The sequence below is a fragment of the Hyperoodon ampullatus genome (assembly GCF_949752795.1).
Source record: "Hyperoodon ampullatus genome assembly, chromosome: 14".
In the NCBI taxonomy this organism is placed as follows: Eukaryota; Metazoa; Chordata; class Mammalia; order Artiodactyla; family Ziphiidae; genus Hyperoodon; species Hyperoodon ampullatus.
This window is the reverse complement of record NC_136927.1, coordinates 76,735,444-76,754,501: the sequence shown is the minus strand read 5'-3', so window position 1 is coordinate 76,754,501 and position 19,058 is coordinate 76,735,444. Positions and strand designations below refer to the sequence as shown.

At 49.7% G+C, this 19,058-nt stretch overlaps 1 protein-coding gene across 1 annotated transcript; it reads right to left on the bottom strand.

Annotated features, from left to right (window-relative positions):
• Window positions 1-223: 223 nt before the first annotated feature.
• On the bottom strand, window positions 224-18,660 carry LOC307063131 (somatomedin-B and thrombospondin type-1 domain-containing protein-like; the record flags this gene model as incomplete). Its single annotated transcript, XM_079719108.1, has 5 exons — window positions 224-341; window positions 4,173-4,349; window positions 6,807-6,885; window positions 8,999-9,193; window positions 18,417-18,660. The coding sequence occupies 5 exons, from the start codon at window positions 18,658-18,660 to the stop codon at window positions 224-226; spliced, it is 813 nt and encodes a 270-aa protein (XP_079575234.1).
• Window positions 18,661-19,058: the final 398 nt, after the last annotated feature.

Sequence of the window (19,058 nt, the reverse complement as noted above, 5' to 3'; positions counted from 1 at the left end):
GGAAGCCCTGGGAGATGGCAGTAAGGCTGTGACTCAGCTGGCACCCAGTGGAAACATAAAGCTATTTTCAGTGTCAGCATAAGGGCAAGGCTTGTTCCTTCAGTCTCAAATGTGCAGGTTTCTCCCACTCCCTCGTCCTGGAGGATCCCAAGCCCTGGGGGTTTCCCTGCCACCCAGGGAGGCTTTGGAAAGAAGGGCTCTGGACAGACGGGGGTCACCGCTGCTAGAGGAAGACGAGGCTGTGGACCTCGGGGCAGGAACAGTCCCGGAGCTGCCCAAGCCTCTCCCAGGTCCCTCGGCACCGGGGGTGGCCGGCTGCTTGCCACAGCGACAGCTGGTGCCTGCAAGACATGGGGCTGCTTCAGCGGCGTCATGACTCTCCTGGGAGCCAGGGATATTTGCTTTCGGGGGCGCCTTCTCCATGCAAAAATATTTTAAATCAAAGTTTACAACTGCATTATAAAAAGATAAATATAATCCGGGCTGGAGTCAGTATCAGATCTTCACTACTATTACATCTTATTTCTTCTGATTTTAAGAGGTTAAAATTAAAGCATTTTTGTGGAGCCTGAACATGTGTGGGCACTGGGCCCTGTGTCTACTGTGCCTGATGAAGTTGGGCTGGCCGCAGAACTGCTGACCCTAGAGGCCACCCGGGGCAATCCAGACTTGGCTCTTAGGGTCTGGCGACACTAAGACATCCTTAACCTCCCTGCCCACCCCCCGCCCTTCCCTCCTGTTGGAAGGCAACAGAGTGGAGTGATTAAGAAAGGTTTTGGAATGGTGGGGTGGGGAGGTTCACGACGCAGCTCCTAGGAGCCTCTGGCTCTTCAATGAATAACAGATAACTATAATCTCCGCCCCTCTGAAGTGTTGGGAGGGTTTGATGAGATGCTGTGTGCAGAGAAAGTAAAAATGATCATGACAATAATAGCTAACCATTTCAGCAACAAGAATGAACGATCCAGTGCTACAAGGCAGCCACGTGCACAGACCTTGCAAACCGCATGTCGAGCAAAGGAAGTCGAATTCTAAAAGGTACATCCTGTACCACTTTATATATGTGAAGTTTGGGGAGAAAAATTTAAACTGTAGTGTTTAGGGATCTGCACCGAGTTGAGTAAAGCTATAAAGAAAACTGTAGGGCTTCCCTGGTGGCGCAGTGGTTGAGAGTCCACCTGCCGATGCAGGGGACATGGGTTCGTGCCCCGGTCCGGGAGGATCCCACATGCCGCGGAGCGGCTGAGCCCGTGAGCCATGGCCGCTGAGCCTGCGCGTCCGGAGTCTGTGCTCCGCAACGGGAGAGGCCACAACCGTGAGAGGCCCACACACCGCAAAAAAAAAAAAAAAAAAAAAAAAAAAAAAAAAAAAAAAAAGAAAACTGTACAGTGGATTACCATAAAAGTCAGGATGGTGGTCTCCTCTATGGGGAGGGGAGGGGCTGTGGTTGGGGGCGGGACTGGGGGGCTAGCCAGGTTCTGTTCCTTGCCTGGGTGGTGACTACCCAGATGTGTCCTCTTTGCAAACATTTATTAACCTGTTCATATATGTTTTAGCCAATTCTCTGTAGGTATAATTCACATCTTTTAAAAATGCAAATAATGACAATAATAACACACACAGATTGTCTTATGTGCCAGGCGCTGTTCTAAGCTTCTAAGCACAGTGCCTGGCACCTAATAGGCACTTCACAGATGATAGCATTTAAAGTTATCATTGTTATTGCCATTCTCCGTGTATAAAATGGAATGAATGTCCCTTGTCTCAACAGGGCTTGTGAGACTTGAGTGGGAGCTCACATCTAAAGCACCCACTTGGTGCCCAGCACACAGTAGGTGCATGACTATAGCAGGTGTTCCTTCTGCTTGTCCCAAACTCAGAGACACTTCTTATGCTAAGTAAACCGTCCTAAAATCCCCAAATGGCAGGCTAACCCTCCCCAGGGTTGGGCCCTTTGCATGCCCGCCCTCACCAGCTGCCCACGGAAAGAATCTGGTTGGCAGCTCGTCTCCATCCTCACTTTGATCCTCCTCCTCTGCCCAGTCCTGCCTGGTGAGCTCATGCCCCCAGTCAGACCTTCCGTCACCTGTTCTGTGAGCCTGGCCTGGCTGGGGTGGGAGCAGGGAAAGATGCCCCTGCCTGGCGCAGACTTGGCTCTGCTTTTCATCCCCACCCATCCCTGGTAGAGGCAGCAGTCCCTGCGACCCTCATCTCAGCCTCACCAAAGTGCCATGTTCCTGGAGTATTTGCATCCAAAAAGAGAAGTTTGGGATTAATCAGAGTTTTAGGGCTAGAAAGGCTTATTCAAAGATGGATAAGTAAACTGAGGCTCTAATAAGTGAGCATCTGGTCCAAAGAATGAATCTCTAATGGTAGAATCTCAGGTGTAGGACGAGTAAGTGGTGGGGGGTAGAGGTTGGAGGAAGGTTGGTTGAGAGGGCCTCCCTATTGTCTGCCATTTATTTATTGGGCACCTACTATGTGCCAGGTTCATCACATTTATCACATGTCATTTTCACAAAGTACATATATTATTATACCCATTTTATAGGTTAAACATGACAAGAGCGGCTTCCACTACTAAGCATCTACGAGGAGCCAGGTGCTGTGCAAAGGGCTCAGGATCCTTCCCACCATCTGAGTGGTGGGGACTGTCAGGGTAAGAAGGGTTTGCCCAGAGTCACATACCTAGTAAGGTCCAGAAGTGGGGTTTGAACACAGATCTGTGCAGTCCCAATGCCTCTCGTTCAGATACATCTGTCCCTAACACCCCAACAGGCATTGGCATTCCCTGCTCTAGGTTTACAGTGAGCAGGGCTGCTCAATTTTAAAAGTCAGGAAACTAACATCCTTAGAAATGGGAGAACTCCCTGGAGAGACCCCAGAGAGAGCTCTTATTCCTACAGTCTAATAATCCCTGCATGGAAAAGCACAGTCAGTGGAAAACAGTCTAGACTTGTCTTTAGAGCTTGGCCAAGGAGTCTGAGCAATTTAGGTTCAAAGCCTGTTTCTGCCACTTGCTAGGTGTGTGACCTCGGGCACCTCTTTGTGAATCAGTCTCCTCATCTAGAAGGAGAGGATCCTGAAAGTATCCACTTTGGGCTCTTGGAGTGTTTCAAGGGCATCCTGTGTGTCAATGTGTCCTCACCTCCTTCCACGCTCCCCCTTGCTCATTCCACGCCAGCTTCAACGGTGGCACGCTTCTGCCTCAGGGTTTTTGCACTTACTGTTCCCTCTGCCTGGAATACCCTTCCCCCAAACCTCCACATGTCTACCTCCCTCATTTCCTTCCGAACTCTGTTCAAATGTCACCTCCTTAGTGTCACCTTCCTTAAAAAAAAAAAAAAATCCCCAGAACTTCCCCGATTCTGCTTTCTTTCCCTAACACTTATCTCCCATCTGACAAATTACAGATTTACTTGCCTAATGTCTGCCTCCTCACAGCAGAATGTGTCTCCATAAGAGAAGGACCACAGCTCCTTTGTTCACTGCATCTCCCCAGTACCCAAAACATTGTCTGGCACATGCTCAATAGTAAGTGCTCAACAAATATGTATTGAATGAATGAATGAATATAGAGCTTAGAATAATGCTTGGCACATAGTAGGCACTCAATAAACTGTAGCTACTATTGTAATGCTAAGTGCTTTCCAAGACATCTGCCCTTGTGGGAGGAGTCTAGGGGGATGATAACAGCCAAATCTGGGTCAAATCCTGTGTGACCTTGACTAAGTCACAATGCCTCTCTGAGCCTCTGTTGCTCCATCTATAAAATGAGGGTAACCAAACTTGGCTTTTAAGGGAATTGTAAGGATCCAACAATGAAACCAGCTCCCTTTGCTTGAGTACTTTCTGGATGTCAGGAGCTATGCTAACTCTTCAACTTGCACAATCTCACTTCATTTTCATCATTGCCCCATGAGGAGGTCCTCTTATTATCTGCATTTTCAGATAAGGAAATTGAGGTCCAGAGAGGTTATGAGATCGCCCAAGGTCACACAGCTGGAAATGGCAGGAGCTGCTCCTCCTCGGACACTGGGATCAGAACCCTCCTGTGCCCCGCCCTGGCCAGGAAACAGGCTCCCGCTCCCTGGGCACCTTCATCTCTCAGGCTGCAGAGAGGCCCCAGGCTCTACAGTCACACTTCCCCATGCCCGAGTCCCACGGCTTACCCTCCGGCCCCTCCACCATCCCCGTAGCAGCGCCGGCTCCTGGCATCCTGGGCAGGCCACTCACACCTCACACAAACTGTGTGGCCCTGGGTCAGATACCTTGTCCACTGGGTATGGGGCGCCCTCACCTGCTGGCAGCTCCCTGGAACGGGCCCCAGCCGGAACTGGACACAGTACCTGCAGCCACACAGGAAGACACCACCCCAAACACCTGTGAGCATTTATGGAGCACCTACTGTGTACCTAGCCCTATGTAGGCTCAGGTTGATACAATTTCTCCCTGCTACAGAAGAAACCTTTTGGGCAACTCGATCTGCATCAAGGAGACTGGGCTCCTGCTTTTTCAAGTTAACATCATTGAGGGCTTCCATGGGCCAGTTCTTCAAACACCTTATCCAAAAGATTATATTGTTTACTTCTCACCTCTCTCCCCCGCAGTAATGTCAGCTCCACAAAGGCAGGAATTTGTATCTGTTTTGTTCACTGTTGTGTCCAAGTCCTAGACTAGGACCTGGCTCAACAAAAATTTGCCGAATCATTTGGTCCAATGGAATAGGGAAACACTGCAAGGTAGATCTTGGCCCCAGCTTACAGATTAGGAAACCGAGGAGCAGAAAGATAACTTGCCCAGAGTCACACAGCTAATAAGTGGTAGTGCCTAAAATGGAACCTGCCTAACCCCAAAAGCCTCAATAAGCACTCCACCACATTTTGTAAAAGATCTTATTTTACAAAAAAGATTCACTGCAAGAATTATTTAAATAACTGTCCCATTCTGGAGTATCTGAATTAAGACCCAATTTGCTAAAATTTTACTTCGACCCAACTTTTTCTACAAGTAGTGGTAAATGGCAACCCCTGCTGGAAGAGATGCAGCTTGTCAAGGACCCCAGGAGGTTATGGTGTGGGGCTGCTGCCCCCTGGTGGCTGCAGCCTCTGGGAAGCCCAAGGAGTGGACAGTTTTCTTCCCAGCCCAGAGCCCTTTCCTCTCAGCTGCCCCAGAACGCCTCAGGAACCTGTCCTTGCCAGAAGCCTGTGATAATTGGAATTTTCGTCTTCCCAACGTTCTTTCTCTTGCCATTTTGGTGGTTTATTTGGGGAACTCTTGTCCCCACCCTACGTGGTGGTCTTGGAGGGGCAATCAATCAGGATGCCTGGTCCTGGCTCCCCATACCTGCCCCTAGAGTGGACAGATGATTCAAGCTGACCAATCAGAGGTCCCATCATCTGGGTCACAGTGATTGGTTCAGGGATGGGTCTAGGATCCAAGCAGGACCAATCAACCTCCTCCAGAAATTACACAATGAGACTGGGAGGAAGGACCCCGTCAGCTGGGGCTGCTAAGCTGGGAGGATGTGGGGCTGCTCGTGGGCATCTTGGCTACTACAGGGAGAGAGCCTGCTTGAGAATGAAGCCAGTATGTGAAGGCAGAAAGGGGAGAGGGAGTCCTGATAATATTTGACCTCTTGGCTCCAGTTCATGCTTGAAGTAATATTATTTCAAAACTTCCCTCTCAGTTATATGAACCAATAATTCTCCTTTTCACCTGAGTCAGTTTGAGCTGAGTTTCTGTGCCTTGCAGTGGAAGGAATCCTAACAAATAGAGCTCTCCTCTCCATCTCCCTTAGCATTGCCTTAGTTCAGACCTTATTCTTTCAATTAATATTTGTTGAGTATCTATCATGTGCCAGGCACTGTCCTAGAAGCTTGACCTCATCACCACCATCAGCAACACACTGTCTGACTCCAGTCCCTGAAATCCACGCTTCAAAGGCACAGGGCTACCACCCTGGTCCAAACCACCTTCATTTCTCATGTGGACCATTGCTGTAGGCCCCGCATTGGTCTCCCTGGTTCCTTCCTTGCCTCTCTACAATCCATTTTCCAAAGGGCATCCAAAGGGACCCTGTGAAAACCTAAGTCAGATCCTGTCATTCCTCTGCCCAAAACCCTCCCACGACTCCATCTCATGCAGAGAAAATACCCAACTTCCCACCACAGCCTATAGACCCTGTGTGATCTGACCACCTTCCTCCCCCCAGTATATCATATTTCCTACTCTCTCTCACTCTCCCTGAATTCCAGCCTGAACTACTTGCTGACCCCTGAGCACCGGGCATGCCCTGCCTCAGGACCTTTGCACTTGCTATTCCCTCTGCCAGTCATGCTCTTCCCCCAGATAACCTCTTCAATATCTTAGTTCCTCTAAACAAGGATGTCCCTGGCACACCCACCCTCTTCCCTGCTTCATTTTTCTCCATAGCACTTAGCACCATTGGACAGGCTATGTGTTTGTTTATTGCCTGCCTCCTGTGAGGCAGACACCATGAGGACAAGTATTTCTGTCCTTTTTTCTTCCTTGCTGTAGCCCCAAGGCCTAACCCATATAAACAACATAAACATACCTGTCACATAAACAATAAACACTGGGTGAATGAGTAAGTGAATGAAGCTGAATAGAGACCAATCATTAAGGACTCAAAGTTCATGTTCATGGGTTTACAACTGTAACAGGACAAGAAATGGGAAGATGTTAAAGCTATTAAAGGAAGAGAGAGACATGATGAAAGTCTAATCCAAGGAAAAAGGTTCACAAATTTGAGTTTGACTTTGGGTTCATTTGCTTCCACTTACCCTATTGTCTCCTGCTTCTTGGGGACACCTCGCTTTTCTCGTTCTTTCCCGTAGCTGCCTGTGGTTATCAGAGCAGGGACTGTGGGCCAAGGAGAAAACAGGGTCAGGTAGCCCAGCACCACCACCCCCAAGGCTATGACACCACAGGAAGCACAATTAGGTACTCCTGGTGTCAGAGTCATGTCTATGGTAGCCCTAAGGAGACTGTGGGGTCTTGTAACTGGGTAGATAGACCCCACAAGTACCCTTTATGCAATGATGGAGGCAGGGTCATATTTATCTCTTGGATTCAGGGCCTAGCACAGTGGGTTGTAGAGTGAGTCTCAATAAAAAGTTCTTCAAATGAATGATTTTGATGAATGAATAAGTGAGTGAGTGAGAAAAAAAGAGATGAGTTAATAACTGAATGGATGGATGGGTAGCTGAAATGATATAAGAAAAGAAGAGTGGATGGGTGATGAGTAAATGGGAAGATGGGAGGATGGAAAAAAGGAGAGACCGAGATGATAGAAGAGATGATGAATGGAAAGAAGGATTGATGAAGACATGATGGGTAGATGGACAGGTGAAGGGATAAAAGAACCAGACGGATAGATGAATGAACAGGTGGGAAAATGTATGGATGGAAGAAAAGGGGGACAGAGGTATGGACAGATAAATGAATTAATAAAATTATCTTGTTGGGCCAACTTCCAAGCCTCTTCCTTCCTGGAGCAGACAGAGGAGAATGCAGAGGAAAATTGAGGGTCAGTCCATGAGCGGTTGGTGATTCCTTAGAGGGAAAAAGAACCAAAAGAAGTCCCTACCCCTGCCCATTCCCTGAGTTATGGGGCTGAATCAAGGATATGGTGTTGAACTAATTAATGCTTGTGATCTAGAGAAGGTAACACACTTAATACACAACTTCCCTTTTCTCTTCTCTTCCAACATCCAGTGCTGCTTTTGGCGTAGCCTAGAGCAGTGAGGAGAGCCCCAGAGAAGCCCAGACTCTGGTTCCAGCTCTCCCTCTTATAGCTGAGTGATCTTGGTCCTTTCTGAGCCTCAGTCTCCTCATCAGCAAAATGAGTATAATACTAGAACCTATATCATACAGTTATTGTCAGCGTTGAATAAAATGATGCACGATGAGCCATGTACCTTGGGCAGGTGTTGTGCCTCCCTAAGCCTTGGTTTCCCCTTCTGTAAAATGCATAGTAACACTGGCCTCAGCGAGTCAAGTAATGTGGCCAAGTGCATGGCAGATAGTGGGGGCAGTCAGGAAAATCTTCCTGGAGAAAACTGACATCTACACAGTAAACGATGAACCAGGCAAGTTAGATGTGGGTGGCAAAGGAGAGGGAGGAGGATTTCAGGCAGAGGAAATGACATTCCCTCTTTCATCACCCCACTGCCACCATCCTGGTCCAGACACCTTCCTCTCTTGCCTGCACCACTGCAGTCACCTCTTCTCTGGCCTCCCCGCTGCCCTCTGACCCCTTTCAGTCTGCTGTCCCCACAGTGATCAGAATGATCCTTTAAAATGTAGACAGAAGAAGGAAGATGAGGTCACAGGAGGTAAGAGCCAGAGCACTTGAGCTTGTAGCCCATGATGAGGAGTTTGGGCTTCATGAGGGTGCGGGATACCTATTGGAGAAATCAACACAGGAGGGTGACACTGCGGTAAGGTTTGGTGAAACTAAGGACATTTGCTGAAACTAAGGCGAAAGAGGCCTTTTCTTCCAGCTGCTAGGCTGGTTGTAGAGAAGCCTGGAGCTATCAAAGACCATTACAAGGGGAATGCCTATCTGAGAATGAGGCCAACTCATTAGAAAACAGAGCTGAGAGATGGAGAGAGGTTCCTGGCAATATTGCTTGAGCTCCTGGATCCAGCCATGCCTGAATGCAGACCCTGAGGTCTTAGTTACATGAGCCACACATTTTTGCTCAGGTCAGTTTAAAATGGGTTTCCTATCATCTTCATTTAAACAAAGCCCTGACTGATCCACAATGGGAGATGAGTAGAAAGAAGACATCGAGATGCCTAGAGGAAGTCAGAGCATCTTACCTCATTCAGAGGGTGAGGAGGGGGATGAGGGAAAAGGAAGACAAAGTCCCACCCTAAACTCAGACCCCACACGGAAACTTATGGAGGGCCCTGTGGTCCGGCCAGGCTGTTCCCTCTGACAGCCACCCCCAGGGCCACCCCAACTCACGCAAGGACTGTTGGCACTCCACCCCCTTGTGGCTCCAGTACTCCACGCAGCCAGCCCGCTCTTCCAGTGGGGGGCAGGGAGCACCCCCGTTCCTTGGTTCCTGCAGGACATGCCTTTGGCGGAGACGGTAAGAGACCTGGCAGGGCTTGACACAGCGACTCCAGCCGCTCCACTCTGCCACGACGCAGGAGACCGCTGGAAGAGAAGGTGGCGTCTCCAAGGACAACTGCTATGGAATTTGGGCAGAGGCCAGGTCTTGTCCACCTTCCCCACAAGCCAAACACCCCAAAACACCACAGTGAGCACCAGAACTTCTGCAAACCTGAATCCATGTGTGCCTTAAAAGTTTCTCTATGACAAATTTGTATACGTCGACCTAAACTTAGAATTCCACATTTTATTTACCCATCATCCTGTTGGCGATCATTCCAGTGGCTTCCATCACCCATTCCTCCAATTAACATTTCCTAGGCACTTATGGCAACTGATTTCACCTCCCTGTGCCTCAGTTTCTTCCACTGTCAAATGGGTATAAGAATAGTATTCGCCTGATAGTGTGGCCTTGAGGATTCAACCAGATGTGACATATAAAGCGTTCACTCCTGGCACACAGCAAGTGCTCAGTAAACACTAGCTATTCCTCTGCAGCAGTGAAACGAACCCATGACTCCACTAGCGACAACGTGGATGGAAAGAAGCCTCTTGCAGAAGCTATTTCTCGTGTGATACTATTTAGATACAGTCTTAAAAACTGCAGGGCTTCCCTGGTGGCGCAGTGGCTGAGAGTCCGCCTGCCGATGCAGGGGACACGAGTTCGTGCCCCGGTCTGGGAGGATCCCACATGCCGCGGAGGGGCTGGGCCCGTGAGCCATGGCCGCTGTGGAGAGGCCACAACAGTGAGAGGCCTGTGTACCGGAAAAAAAAAAAAAAAAAAAAAAACTGCAAAAGAGTGCTATATAGTGTTTAAGAATTCATATAGGTAATATACATATACATTACATATATATGATACTATACATGTATATATCACATATATATGATATTGTATTGATATATATACCTAAGTATATATATGTCAATCTTCACTATTCACAGATTTGGTATTTGTGAATTTACCTGTTTGCTAAAAATTGACTTGTAACCCCCAAACCAATATTTGAGGCGCTTTTGTAGTCATGCACAGACATACGCAGAACAGCAAAAATTCTGAGTCACCCAACATGCACATTTGCAGCTGAGGTCAAACAAGGCCCCGATCTGCCTTCTTGGATGGAGGGAGCCAGTGGCTGTGTGGTGCAGCTCAAGGAGCTCCAGCTCCGGGACCAGGAGGACGGGGTTTGAATTCCAGCTCTGACACCTGTTAGTGGGGCAATCTCGGGCCAGTCACTTAACACCTCTGAATCTTGTTCTTCCCTTTTTTAAAAGAGAATCTACGAGAATGAGTTGTTTTTAGGATTTAAGATTATAATCTGTGTGAGATAGGTGTGTACATATTTCCCCTAGGAGCAATGGTTCAGTACTTGTCAATTCAGTGTTCAGGGATTTTATAGACTATAACTACCATCCATCATGAGAACTGACTGTATATATATATATATATATATATATACTTTTTTTTTTTTTTTTTTTTGCGGTACGTGGGCCTCTCACTGTTGTGGCCTCTCCCATTGTGGAGCACAGGCTCCAGACGTGCAGGCTCAGCAGCCATGGCTCATGGGCCCAGCAGCTCCGTGGCACGTGGGATCTTCCCGGACCGGGGCACGAACCCGCGTCCCCTGCATCGGCAGGCGGACTCTCAACCACTGCGCCACCAGGGAAGCCCTGTATATATTTTATATACATTGAATATATATATGTGTGTATATATATGTATATATATATATACATATATATATGTGTGTATATATATGTATATATATATATACATATATACACACACACACACCCCTCTGCAGGAATTATAAATACCAAATTCAGCATAGCAGTTACCTCTGAGGAGAAAGGGAAGGAATGCAGAAGCTCCAGTGGTATTCATCTAGGCTTATTTCTTAGCTTTTTATGAGGATTTATTATATTGTTCTCTCCACATTGGGCTAGGTCTGAAATATTTCATCATTAAAAAAGAAGGAAGTTGCTGGGCGTCCATGTCCATGAGATGCTCCCTGTGCTACCACAGTCAGGGGCCCAGTGAGTAGGTATTTTCTGATGATGTGGCCTTTGAGACCTTCAGCTTCTTCACCCAAGTCCACATTCCCAGACCAGGACTGGGTCAAACCAGACAGGGAAGGCCATCTGGCCAAAACGTGGGATCTTCGGACTTTCCCCAGGGAGAGAATTTCTTGACAAGAAATTGTCAAGCCATGGACTTCCCTGGTGGTCCAGTGGGTAAGACTGCATGCTCCAAATGCAGGCGGCCCGGGTTTGATCCCTGGTCGGGGACTAGATCCCGCATGCATGCCGCAACTAAGTCCGCATGCTGCAACTAAGAGCTCTCATGCCACAACTAGAAGATCCCGCGTGCCGCAACTAAGACTCAGTGCAGTCAAACTAACTAAATAAATATTAAAAAAAAAAAAAAAAAAAAAGAAATTGTCAAGCCTTTCTTGACAGGCCTTGACAGTCACTCTCTCTCTCTCTCACACACACACACAGACACTTGTGCACACACAGGGCACTACTGCTGTCAGAATTAGTTCACTCATCCCACAAACATTTACCAAGCATCTCCTGTGAGTCGGGCACTGTCCTAGGTGCTGGAGACACCGTGGGGAACAAGAAAGACCAGGTCTGTCCTCATGACAAACATTCACCAGCTATGAGACATATCCTAGTTCAGCAACTTGAAAATGCGAAGAAAAAAAAAAAAAGTGTACATCCTTGAACTGAGGGAAGGAGGTGATTGAGTTGTAAAAACAGACAGTGTTGCTTCTGGCACCTCAGGAAGTCACATACTCCTGGCATGGCTCTCAACTCTGAGCAGAGTTGAAGTGCTGAGGGGAATGAGAGAAGGAGGAAATAAAGTACGACAGCCTGACAATCATCTATTGCTTTCAACACCCACCTAATAACGATGTCAATTATGTCACTGCTGCTGGACCAGGCAAGTCAAGTCCCCGACTTCATGTAATCCTCACAACAACTTTAGGGTCCTTCTTTGTGCCCTAGGCCCCCCAGGGAAGCCTGTGCATCAGAGAGGCCCCCTAGCCGCTGATTGAGTTTAGCCAGTGAGGCACCCATGGGGAGGAGAGTGCAGCCCAAGTGTTTATTGCCCCTCCACCCACCTCACCCTCAGTCCTGCATGGAGGGGCCCCTCAGCCATGGATCCTGCCCTCACCAGGCTCCTATAACACCACTTCCCCCTGCCCGCACCATAGCGAATGGAACCCTTGTCAAATTATGTTCCATTCAACTCTTCTGGGCATACCACCTGTCACCCGCCAGAACCCCAACTCCTACATATATATGTGTGTGTGTGTGTGTGTGTGTGTGTGTGTGTGTGTGTGTATTTGCGCTATTGTCAAATCCATCTCACAGAAGAGGCAAGTGGAACTTAAGGAGACTGAATATCTGAGTCAAGCCAAGACGCTGGAGTCACACAAGCTTGGATTCCAGCTATAGTCCCACAGAATTGGTGCAATGACAGATGTGAAGCACTAGGAAGATAGTAAGCACTCAATACAACAGGGGACTCTCTGCATTTGTTCAACAACTATTTAGGGCCTACTACATGCCAAGCACTGGCCCGGGTGCCGGGAACACAGAGGAGCAAAGCAGAAAAAGCCCCTGCCCTGGAGGAGCTGACATTCCGTAGGGGAAACAGACAAGAAACAATACAGTATATGAGGTAATTTCAACTAGCGATCCATGCTCTGAGAAAATCCAAAGAAGGGTAAGAGTGGCAGGTGCAGGGCGACAAGAAACTGTTTTAGATAGAGGGGTCAAGGGGGGCCTCCATGACAAAGGACATCTGAGGAGGTAAGGGAGGGAGCTGTGTAGGTATCTGAGGTGAAGTGTTCCAGGCAGAGGGAACAGGCAGTGCAAAGGGCCTGAGGCAGAGTCCAGGTTAGATGCTGGAGGGACAGTGAGGAGACCAGTGTGGCTAGAGCCTAAAAAGCAGGAAGGAAAGTGGCAGGAGGTGATGTCAGACAGAGGCAGGCAGTGATAGCATACAGGGCCTTGATGACTACTGTAAGGAACTTGGACTTTATTCGAAGCATGAAGAAAAGCTACTGCCATGTTCTGAGCAGAGGAGTGACCTTAATAGGATGTCTCTAGCTGCCGCATGGGGGTCAGGGCAGAATCAGTGGAACCAATAAAACAGCTACTGCAGTTGTCCAGGTGAGAGAGTATAATCTACAATAAAAAATCTGCTAGTGGGGACTTCTCTGGTGGCGCAGTGGTTAAGACTCCGTGCTCCCAATGCAGGGGGCCTGGGTTTGATCCGTGGTCAAGGAACTAGATCCCGCATGCATGCTGTAACTAAGCAGCCCACATGCTGCAACTAAGGAGCTAGAAGCCACAACTAAGACCAGGTGCAACCTGCTCTTAGTTAATAAATAAATAAATAAATAAATTTTTTTTTAAAGAAAAGAAAAAAATCTACTAGAAAAAGTGAGTTTAGTGTCAGTGTTCACAGAGTGGCTGGACAACTGACAAGGAGACGGCAGCCCAGATTCAGGTACTGGCTGGGCAGCCGGACCAAGGGAATTTCCAAAGTCCCACCATGATCCCCTGCCAGGCAGGTGAGAGATTTTGCAGAAAATTAGGCAGATGCCACCCTACTCATATTCTTTCCATGTCGCTCGCATCTGTGATGTCACCAAGCAGCATGCACAGCTGACACCCCCAGGGAACTGTCATCACACCTCACCTAGACCTAGGGTCACAACCTCGGTTCATGTGATTATTCATACCTTGTCAGCCTCCTCAACTAGAATGTCAGCTCTGTGGAGGCAGGGGCCTTGTTCCCTGCTGAATTCCAGGACCAAACACAGTGCCTGACACATAGGGACCCAGTAAGTAACGAGTCAGTGAATTCTGAATGAGCAAATTGTGCCTTAGCAACCACAAAGGAAATGTGACCGCAAGTTGGCATTCCAGAAAGGTACCACCAGATGGCAGTGTTTCTCAAAACAAAGGCCATCCCACCTTTTTCTGAGTAAAGGAGAAATTCTAGCTTATCAGTGCAGCTGAAAAAGAGGGAGATGCGAGGAGCTTTTAAGGTTGCTCTTCCAGCCCTGGAGACCCAGATAACATCACGTCAGCAGAGCCTGCTGGAGCCAGGCTGAATTTCCCACAGTCCCCTTGGATTCTTCTGCCCTGCCGCCAACAGGCCCAGGCTCAGCAGGGAGTGCTTTTCTGGACAATTCAAACGTGACCTTTTTCTCTGAACCTCACTGCCCAGCCCCCTGACTGTCCATCCTCCTCACTGTCTAGCAAAAGGATTTTTCTGGAATGCAGTTCTGACCTGTCACCTGAAATCCTTTACTGGTTTCCATCTCCTGTTGAGGTGTTTTCACAAAGGTCTTTTGTAAACACTAGTGGCTAAAAATGTGTTTCCCCAGTGCATCCACAGTCACCCCATGCCTCCTCTTCCTCCTGTTTGATGTCTCAGCACACTTTTACTTCGAGTTCCCTGAAATGCAGGGTCCGCTACAGCTCAGAAGTGGGCAGCTGTCATTTCTGCCCTCCCAGCCTCCTTACCCCCATCTTCTGGTAACACCGCCTCGGCTGTCTTTTGAGGAAGCAACCCTCCCCACTCTCAGTCCACATAGTTTGGGTAGGGCTGACCTCACCTTCTCATTCCTGGGACTGGGTACATATATGACCCAGACATGACCAGGTGACATATTCCTTCTCCCTAGGCTCAGTGATTTAATGGATCGTGAATGAGCATGCAACCCAAACTGGGCCTATGAGAACCATCCCTAGGAGTCTGGCTGGAATAACTAGGAAAAGGATCTCTCATTCCACTAGGGACACCAGTTTGGAGCTACTAGGTACTGTCTTTATCAACACTCGGTGACAGCATGCCTGAGATTGAAACTAACACAAGCAGAGCTGAGAGGTGGAAAGAGAGTCCCGATGACATCCTTGGAGTCCCTGGATCCAGCCATGCCTGAAGTCAGAATCCATGGATTGTTTTTCAGTTACCTGTCCCAATACATCCCCTTATTAGCTTAAGTAATACGAGTTGTATCACAACCCTCAGAGTACTGACTAGCACAATGAACACATAAATGCATAAGGAGGGACTTTGATCCCTACAGGATTGAAGTAAGAATTAAGGAGCATAAAATACTTGAAAACATTCAGTAAGGAACTTGAAAAACATGAAGTAATGGTGTCCATCCTTTAAGGTTTTACTAGCCGCTCCAGACCCACCCTCTTCCTGACCCCACCCCATCCTCACCAATCATTTCCAAGCCTCTGCTTGCTCTAACTGAGCAAGCCACCCTGTCTCCCAAAAATAGAATATAAGCTTCAGGGGGGACCAGAGTCCCTTCTTTCTGGCCCCCACTGGTCCCAGCTGAGCTGGGCACATAGCAGGTGGCCAGCAATGTAATTGAACTGAAGGTGGGCAAGGTCAAGGGCTCCTGTTTCACCTGAGGGCTCGAGCTTCCCTCCTGCGACAGGCTTAAGTCCTCCCACCCTCAAGCAACCATATGGTATTGTGATCTGGAGCCAGACTGCTGGGGTTCAAATCCTAGATCTACTGCCTAATAGCTGGGCAAGTCAGAGTAGCTCGCTACCTCTCCATGTCTCCATGCCTCATCTGTAAAATGGGTGTGATAACACTATCTATTCCATCGGGCTGTTATGGGGCTTAAAGGAGACAATTTATTTAAAGCACCTAAAACAGTACCTCCCCAGCAGGTAATAAGTACTCAGTAGATGTTAGTGGTTTGTTTGTTCGTTTGTTTTTTGCGGTAAGCGGGCCTCTCACTGCTGTGGCCTCTCCCGTTGTGGAGCACAGGCTCCAGACGCGCAGGCCCAGAGGCCATGGCCCATGGGCCCAGCCGCCCCACGGCATGTGGGATCCTCCCGGACTGGGGCAAGAACCCGTGTCCCCTGCATCGGCGGGCGGACTCTCAACCACTGTGCCACCAGGGGAGCCCTGTTTGCTTGTTTTTAAGCCATCCTCAACACCTCCCTCTACCACAATCAATTCCTGAAGCTAGTCAACTTTATCGCCTAAATCACTCATGAAAAAACCTATCTTGCCTCCTAACTGGTCCCCATGTCCCCTTCTGCTCTGTTCCCCTGGGAGGTGGAAAAGTGAACTTTTCCCAGGTCTATTCATAAGACCTCAGCTCTGCCCAGCCTAGACAAGGGGGCAGATCCTAGACTTACTGCCTTTTTGACACCTTCCCAAAGGAGCAAAACAAAGAGGTGGGCAAAGCTTTGAGGCTGCTGGGCCCACCAGCCCAAGCTCTTTATGTAACGGGAACTCCCGGGGAGCTGATAACATCGTGTGATTCTGTCAGCGCGGATCAAAATCACACCGTGGGAAAGTATCACTGATCCCTCTGCCTGGTTCCCTTCCTGGGTCCCCGCTCCTGCCCTGTGACAGGGAAGCCCCTGTGGGTGCAGCTGAACCAAGAACTTCAGTCCTACACTCTGAACGACCACACGGCTGCATGCACTCTCTGCACGGAAAGCAGATAAGTACAAAAGCATTCCCGAGATGGTCCTTCTGCAAGTTTAATCTGGGGGAGTCTCATTTGCTATGATTTGGGAAGACAGCACATCCAAAATTACTTTTTCCTCTCTGCTACCTGAATTTCCACCATTCGCCACTCAAAGTTGTGAGAAGCAGCAAGGTGCTAGAAGAAAGGGGATCGCCAGGTCCAAATCCTACTGGATCACCTTGGCCGGCCAAGCCTGCTCCTCTCTGAGCCACGCTCTTCCCATCTGCTGAGCAGGGACATTATTATACACCAGAGCCCCAGAGCGCTGTGAGACAGTAATCAAGTTGGATGAGACACCCAGCCCACAGAGTAGGTTGGTGATCAATAAATGTTGGATCCCTTCAATTTTGAATTTTTTTAAAGCTGCCCTCATTTAAATACAAGTTCCTGAAGGAAGCTCCACTGATATCTCCAGGTAGAGGGGTCCAATCAATCACTCTTCTCCCTGACAAAGGAAAGTTAGATCATATCCGCTTGACAAGGTGACAGAATTTAGATTTTTGTGTCCAATGGGTGTGAAAAGGTTATTCCTGGAATTTTAAAAGGATGGAGTCCTCCCCACTGGGGGCTCAACAAAAGTGGACCCTAATTTCAAAGCCTGGTGGATACCACTCTGGCGGGGGTGGTCTCTAGAGGGAATGACCTAGACCCTGGGCCGGTGGCCACGGCCGGCACTGGGAGCAGTGCCTGGGCGTTACTTGCCCAGGGATCAGTACATCCCATCCCAACCCCCTCACACCCACCCCCATTCACCTAAGTTTTAACCTGTTCCCCACACACACCCAGTTCTTCCGCCCCTCCCGGACCACCCAGTCCGTTTCCTCTCTCTGCTCTCAGCGTCCCTCCACTCCAAACCCTCTCCAGGCTTCAGCCTTTCTCTCGGCTTCTCAACACCCCCTCCATCTGCCTCGTGACCTCCCTGCCCGCGATGTGATGCGTGATCCCGCTCCCCACTCGCACTCCCTATGCCCCACGCCCTTCCGCCAGCTAAGGTTGCCAGACAAAATACAGGACGGCCAGTTAGATTTGAATTTCAGAAAACTAATAAGTTTTAATATAAGTATGGCCCGTGCAATATTGAGGACATACGTATTCTTTAAAAGTATTTGTTATTTAACTGAAATTTACGTTTAACTGGGCATCTTGCTAAATCTGGCACCCAAGCGCCCTCTGCGCCTCCGCAACCCCTCCACGCCTCACGAGCCCTGATGATCGCATACGCCCCCTCCTCCCTCTTACCCCTTCCAGCCGCGTGCGCCCTCCTTAGCGAGTGCGCCCCCTGCTCTCTCCGCCCCCTCCTCTCTCGCCCCCCTCAGTGCCCGCACGAGCCTATTTCTGTTGGGGGCCCTGCGTCCCTCACCCGAGCGCCTGGCTCGCGCGCCTCTTCCACGAGCCCTCCATCCTCGCGCGGTCCTCCCAAGTCCCGCGCGAGGGGAGGCCTCTCGCACCCTCTCCTCCCAAACGCCCCCTCTACTCTCCTCGCATCCGTCTCCATTCCGCCCCCTCCCCCAGACTCGCGCAGCGGCGTCCATGGCCCGAGCATCTTTCTCCGCGCGCACCTTTCCAGCCCCACTCTTCGCCTGGTGTCCTGAGCGTCCCCGTCCCCCTTGCTCCTGCGCCCCTCCAGGTCCAGAACCCCCTCCGAGGGCGGCTTCCTCTCTTCCTTGTATCGTTGCACCCCTCCGCGCTGGGAGCTCCGCCCATGCCACGTGCTCCCGGGGGCGCACCTGGGCAGGCCCGCGCGTAGTCGGGGCAGCAGTCCCGGACCTCTCTGCACGCCTGATCGCAGAAGCAGCGAGGGGGCCCGCGGGCCGCGCAGGTCGGGTCACGGCCCGGGCAGCAGCGGCCCAGCGCGGCGCAGCCCTGCCGGGACCAAAGCGTGCCCGACGGTCCCCGTGCCCAGGACACCGCGGCCACGGCGGTCAGAGCGAACGCCAGCGGCAGGATCGGCGCCGCGCCGCGCGGGGCCATAGCCGGGCTCAGGCTGGGGACCGGAGGCCGACCGGGACCGACCCTAAGCGGCCCGCCCCATTGTGGGGCGGAGGCTCCTGGCCCGACCCCTCCCCAGACCCACCTCCTACCTGTCACGGAACTGTTATCCACCCCCATTCGTCCTATCCAAACTTTGCGCGGCTTGAGGAGGTGAAATATCAAGATAATAGTAATAATAACCGCAGCAACTTTGCAGCGTTCCCCATCGCCCCCAGGTTCCAGGGAGTTAGAAGCGATACAGAGGTTCATCAAAACAATGCATTATAATAGATAACAATAGTGTATTGTTATAGGAATAATAACAGTAATAGCCGCTATGCCATAATTATAATAGCAATAAGAGCAACAATAGCTGCCAATATTATTTAAATAGTAAT